Source organism: Magallana gigas, chromosome 7 (assembly GCF_963853765.1).
Source record: "Magallana gigas chromosome 7, xbMagGiga1.1, whole genome shotgun sequence".
In the NCBI taxonomy this organism is placed as follows: Eukaryota; Metazoa; Mollusca; class Bivalvia; order Ostreida; family Ostreidae; genus Magallana; species Magallana gigas.
This window is the reverse complement of record NC_088859.1, coordinates 35,021,908-35,028,438: the sequence shown is the minus strand read 5'-3', so window position 1 is coordinate 35,028,438 and position 6,531 is coordinate 35,021,908. Positions and strand designations below refer to the sequence as shown.

Sequence of the window (6,531 nt, the reverse complement as noted above, 5' to 3'; positions counted from 1 at the left end):
AAATGCCAATACATACACAAAAGGTTGTATATATAGTGAAGATTGTAAAAATCGTGACCCCCGAACAAAAGTGGGGCCCCAGGAGGGGTTTAGATTTTAACATATATAGGAAAATGTTTTAAAATGTTCTCAAGAACCATCGTGCAACTGTTTTGGATATTACTATGCATACATGTACATCCTTAAATAATGTAGATTCAAAAAATTGTAACTCCCGGACAATTGATGGGCACCAAGAGGGGTTCAAAATTTAAACATTTTAAAAAACAAAGGAAAAGTTTAAAAATTTTCTTCTCAAGAACTACAATGTTTTAGTTAGTGGAATATCTATGCATGCATCCTTCGCTTATGTAGATTCCTAATTCGTAAAATCGTGACCCCCGGACCAATAATGGGGCCCCAAGATGGGGTCAAAGTTTATTATAGAAATATAAAGGTAACAGGTTAAAAAATCTTCTTCTCGAGAACTACAATGCTTCAATTTGTGAGATTACTATCATGCATACAACCTTGGATAATGAAGGTTCGACAGTTTTAAAATAGTGACCCCTAGACTAATACTAGGGACCCAAGATGGGTTTAAAGTTAAATGTAGAAGTACCGGTATATATGGAAAATGTTTAAAAATCTTCTTTTCGAGAACTACAATGCATCAATTTGTCAGATAACTACGTAAGCACCCTCAAATAGTGTAGATTCGAAATTATAAAAGCCGTGACCTCAATCTAATACTGGGGCCCCAAGAGGTGTTCAAAGTTTAGCATAGAAATATAGAGGGAAAATGTTGAAAAATCTTTTTCTAGGGAACTATAATGCTTCAGCTTGTGAGATAACTATGCAAGCATCCTTAAATAATGTAGATTCCAAATAATTAAAACTTTAGCACTGGACTAATACTGTGGCCCCAAAAGGGGTTCAAAGTTTAACATAGAAAGATATATTGAAAATGTTTTTAAAAAGTTCTTCTCGAGAACTATAATGCTACAGTTTGTGAGATTACTATGCAAGGATCCTCAAATTGTGTAAACTCTAATGTAGTGGAACCAAGAGTTATCTTTCTTAATGTTCTGTACAGTCTGAGAGTTATTCCTCTTGAAGTGGAACTCTTCTACGTTCAGTTTTTCAGGTTGTGTACGTGCGGTCCCACCGCAGTGCTACACATTTTCATTCCTATGTTACTATTTATGTTGTTCAAGCCAACCATAAACCTCGGACCATTACTGGGTCCCCAGAAAGGGGTTCAATGTTTAAAATAGAAAAAGCATATGCTACGAAATGTAATGTTACAAGGAACTGCTGTTCAGGTGAGCGATGTGGCCCATGGGCCTCTTGTTTAATATAAATCTCTGTATGAATTCCCCTGTCGCCCCCATTTTGAGTAAGCATTATATGTACACATGCATGAGATGTGTACAGTATATAGTAAGTTTATTGAGGAAATCAAAATAATATTCAGTAGGCAATAGTTCTATTCTTCATCTTTAGAATAAGCAACATGCATTTTTTTGATACAGACACAGACACAGCAAGGTTTAATGACTGCACCAGCCATAAGCAGTGCATTTCCAATGAGCAGTGGACAGCCAACATTCCAAAGTTTCAATCAGGCAGCCAGAGCTCCAGTTCCAAATTACTCAGTATCACAGCCAATGACAGGAAACTTCTCTCAGTTTTCATCTCCAATGTCCCAACCAGCAACTTCATTATTTACAAGTAGTGATTCAGGTACATGCTATTGAATTGTAGCTTTTTTTTAGTTGATAAAGAATAGTTTAGTGTAAGTGCTTATTAATCATAAAAAATGTTATTTAGAAAAGTTAGCAAAATGATTTCAATATTTTGTTTGTATAATCCTATACATGTAGGTAATTTTCAAATGACCATGTAGAAGAGCAAATGAAAGATTTTTTCAGTGTTTAATTCTGTAACAGCTATAAAGTAAGAATTCTTTTAAGGTGGTATGGGACATCTGTCGATATAAATGTGGATTAAAGTACATTATAATTGAAATACTTTTACCGGTCTAAAATTTTCAAATTTTATAGTGTTTAACCAAGAAATAGCTTTTGAAAATATTTGGAGAGGTAAATATTGTAAAACCCCGAGCAGATTTGAACTCATGACTAACAGGTTCGTAGTAAACCCTCTAACCCACTGCGCTACCCTGTTAGGTGACAACACTAGGAAAGAAACTAATGATATAATTACACTTCATTTTATTGTTTATTTTGATAAACAATATGTCACAACATGGAAGTGTCCCATACAACCTTAAAAGGTCATGTAATTTTACTTGATAGACACATCAGTGTTCAGTCCAAAACCGAAACCTCCTACTCTAGAGCAAACACAGGGAATGAAAGATTTGGACATGTTAGGAAAAAATCTACTACAGCAAAACCTGCCCAAGAATTTGCCATTAAAGCCTCAAGATACAGGGTATTTTGATTTTGTAGTTCTATAGAATTCTGATTTTTTTTCTTGTAATCAAGGGACATAATACATGTACTAGTTGCCTACTGATTTGATTTTTGTTGTATTGTAGACAAAAGGTTCCTATGAACCAAATGCTGACCAAGACTTCCCCCCAGTCACTGCCGGCCAACAGCCTGTTAGAGAACCCTCAGGCCGGGGCACCTGCTCAGCTCCCTGTGTCCCAGCCCTCCCAGACTTCTACCCCCTCATCAACCCCCGTCAAGCAAGGCACAGAGGCTCTCAACCTCACCGATGTATTTGTACCACTTGAATCTATACAACCAGGTGATATTGCAGTTTCAATTTTCACATGAAATAGAAACTTTTAACATATAATAAGTTGCTCTCAAATATTACATGTATATAAAAAGAAAAAAAATCCTAAAATCATAAATATGTATATTCATTAAAGCAATATGAGCTGTATTTTTTTGGAATTTTACACATGGGCCAAGCCCGTTTTAACATTAATTTCAATGTAACCATAAATAAAGACCTTTCTTTATTTATAGTTACATTGAAATTAATGTTAAAACGGGCTTGGTCCCTGTGGAATTTTATTTTGCTGCATAAACCTGCTAGTATGATAAGTCTGCATTTAACTTTTATGATAAATAAGGTTTGAAAAAATCATTAATTTTTGTCAAAGGAAATATTTCTCTTCTAAGGGATATATAGCAAATCAATTTTTGTACAGGACGACAGTAATTCAATTTTGCTCCAAATAAGGCTTCTTAACGGCCTTTTCCACAAAAATATGGCTAACAGAAATTTAAAAACCATGATACTTTTGTCAATTTAGTAGAAAAGAACATTTTAGTAAAAAAAAAAAAAATTCAGCATGAAAAATGCAGCTCATATTGCTTTAAACTTTATTACAGATGGTACAGCTCCATTGAATGCTTATGATAAGAATGGACTGAAAATTGTAATACATGTAGCTAAAAACAAACCCCGTGAGGATGTGAAAGTCATGGTTGTATCTACAATTAGTACCAACACAAATCCTATCAAGAACTTCGTCTTTCAAGCAGCAGTTCCTAAGGTGTGTTAAATCTGAATAGAACAAAAAATGCAGGTGTATTAATATACCGGTACATGTACTGTATATTTTTTTGAGAAATCTTCTTCATGTGTGTTTTTAATGAGTAGCTGAAAAAGGATGAAGAACAACATTAAAATATATAATTACTTGTTAAGTAGTGCATAATGTGAATAGGATTTTTAAACACCTGTATTACAATATACTGTAAATATGTGATATAATTATGCAAAGACATGATAAAAATTGGTCTTCAATGAACAACAAATTGAGTTTGTTGTGTTAATAGGTGATGAAGGTCAAGCTTCAGCCCCCTTCAGCCACTGACTTACCGGCTTACAATCCCATACTCCCACCAGCTGCCATCACACAAGTTATGTTATTGGCCAATCCACAAAAGGTATGATGACACTGACAGGGCCTTTATAATGACTATGATAAGTGGTTGACTGTTTTCGCCATTAAATATGTGCTAACACAAAATTGATCTATATATTTGTTATTAAGTCAGTATGCTCTATTTTCTTCAATAAGCATTTTGAAATTTGTTGACACATGCTGCATCACTTTTTCTCTCTCCATTTTAGGAAAAAATTCGATTAAAATTCAAGATTACGTACAATGCAAATGGAGAGAATCTATCAGATGTTGGAGAAGTTGACAGTTTTACAATTTCATAATGTTAGAACAAATACATGTGTAGTATTTATGTTTTCATTGTGATGGGAAAAGTGCAAGAGAAATGATTGTTCTTTAAATGTGAGTGATGATTGAAAATCTTTGTCTGTTAGAACTAATGTGTTTGTTTTGTAAGGTTTCCGTGTCTTGTTTTTATTTGCTTGGTGCCTCTATTGTGATTCACTAGTATTCGAGCAGTTTTTGAAATGTGTTTTAAAAAAAAAAAATGATGTCAGAGTGAATAATAAGTATTTAATTGAATATAGAAGTGTACATGTACTTGTACATGAAAGGTGAATATTGTCAATAAATATGTACATGTAGATATACTTGTAAATGAGTCAAAAGGTTGCTTTTCATGTTAAATAATGAGATATTACTGGCAAATTTTCAACAATTTTCCTCTGACCAATGGTACATGAATTTATTGAGCATTGCCAACCTCAAACATTCATGTAAAATGACTATGATGAGAACAAGGTTATCAATACATTTATCAATACAATTAAAAAAGACAATTACAAAGAGATTTGTATAATACAACAGATTCTCATTTTAGTTATGTACATATACATGTATGTATATTCTTTGTTGGCTTTTTACATACTATGTTTCTATTATATGTACCCGCCATGAATTATTTTAAACAATTTAATGTATGAATAAGACCATTTTAACAAGAGCTTGGACTTTGGGTAGTTGTGTCAAACAGCAATTTGATATAGGCCTGTCTATTTCTTTGCTGGCCACTCGGTCATAGCTCTTTGAAATCAACAAGGTTTGACAAGTGTTTGAGCCAAGATTACAAATTTTTTGGATATTTCACTTGAAACAACGTAATTTTTAACTTCTTTTGATGCAAGAACAAGATAATTACATTCTACCAAAAGTCCAACGTCTTGTTAAAATGGTTCTAATTTAAACATTTGACTGATGTTGCTTGCAACTTTTCTACAATATCTAGTAAACAAACTTTACAACATCGAGGCATTTTAAATTTTCATACTCATAAAATGGAAACATTTATGAACATTTTCCCAAACAAAATTTATCAATGTATTTTAGTAAGACACTATACTACGTCTGAGATTTCTATTTCCATACTTCTTGACAGTTTTCTAAATAAATCCATTTATCAGTCGAGAACAGCTTAGAAGGTTATAACGAGAAAAAGTTTTTGTTTTTTGTGGAAAATTGACTAGGATTTTTCCAAAAACTTTGACAATTTTAAACATAAGCATACATATACTTTTATGTCATGCAATGCATAACCTAGTTACATTTTATTTTGAAGCTGTGTCAATAGATGAGGCATTTCAGTACAAAAGTCTTCAAGTCTTTTCATTCTAGTGAAAAACATAGTTTAAACACAAAGATTTATTTATGAATATAGAATATGTGATAAATATGGAACCTTAGACAGAGCTAGTATACACACATTAGTTTGGGGGAAACCCATATAGCACTGAAATGATATATAATCACCTGCTTTTGATTCATGTTGAGTGGTATTTAATAGTTACATGTACATGATTTTAATTTGATGGAATGATTTGACAATATTTTTGTACAATGCATGTAAATTTTAAAGGTAATGTTTTAAATTTACCATTACATTTACTCCTTTATTTGATGATTTCAGGGGTAAAAATTTATTGATATTGAATACGTAAACTGTAGGTTATAGAATTGGTTAAACTCTCACCATTGGCTTAACATATTATACAGAGGGACTATTGTACACAACTGTATTTGTTTATTTTTGTTATGAAATGACAATAGTAAAAAAAATATACTGTACATGTGAACATAAATAAATTCTTCATATGTAATTTTCATACTTACCCCACTTGTTTTCTGTTCAGTGTGGTAGATCTAATACATGTACATTTGTATATATGTGTATTTAAATGAAAACATATTATACATGTGTATACATTTGTACTAAATGTTTGCAAATTGCAAACTCATGGCTAACATTTTAGGCATTTGTTTGGTCTGATCTTAGCAAGTTTAAGCCAATTGAAAAGAATTTATGGTCCAAAACTGGATTTTAATGATATCAGTTATGTACATCACATTTGACAAAAATACTATTCAATATTACTGCAAATCCTTTTCCTAAAAGCTCTGTTTGTGAAGATATGGCAAAGAGGAGAGAAAATATGATCTGGCCTTGGGATCAAGAAGCAATTTCAGACTTAAGTCAAAATTTCAGGCAGTTATAAATTATTGTTTACCATAAAATGACGTTTAATATTAGTAATTAACAACTTTATATCAGGATGCTTTAAATGGCATTTCAATTTTGTTCCTGTTTTCAATCAAGAAATATT

At 32.2% G+C, this 6,531-nt stretch overlaps 1 protein-coding gene across 5 annotated transcripts in view; it reads left to right on the top strand.

The window, feature by feature from the left end:
* The window catches only part of LOC105335967 (ADP-ribosylation factor-binding protein GGA1), a 13,733-nt gene extending 8,575 nt beyond the window's left edge, over positions 1–5,158 (top strand). For 3 of the 5 annotated variants that reach the window (XM_034458117.2, XM_034458118.2, XM_034458115.2), the window contains 6 exons: positions 1,515–1,725; positions 2,301–2,439; positions 2,546–2,760; positions 3,357–3,520; positions 3,807–3,917; positions 4,105–5,158. In XM_034458117.2, the coding sequence (XP_034314008.2) occupies positions 1,515–1,725; positions 2,301–2,439; positions 2,546–2,760; positions 3,357–3,520; positions 3,807–3,917; positions 4,105–4,197 (933 nt within the window). In that variant the 3' untranslated portion in view covers positions 4,198–5,158. The remainder of the gene's footprint in view (positions 1–1,514; positions 1,726–2,300; positions 2,440–2,545; positions 2,761–3,356; positions 3,521–3,806; positions 3,918–4,104) is intronic. The other 2 variants (XM_034458119.2, XM_034458116.2) reach the window with 1 other exon arrangement.
* Positions 5,159–6,531: the final 1,373 nt, after the last annotated feature.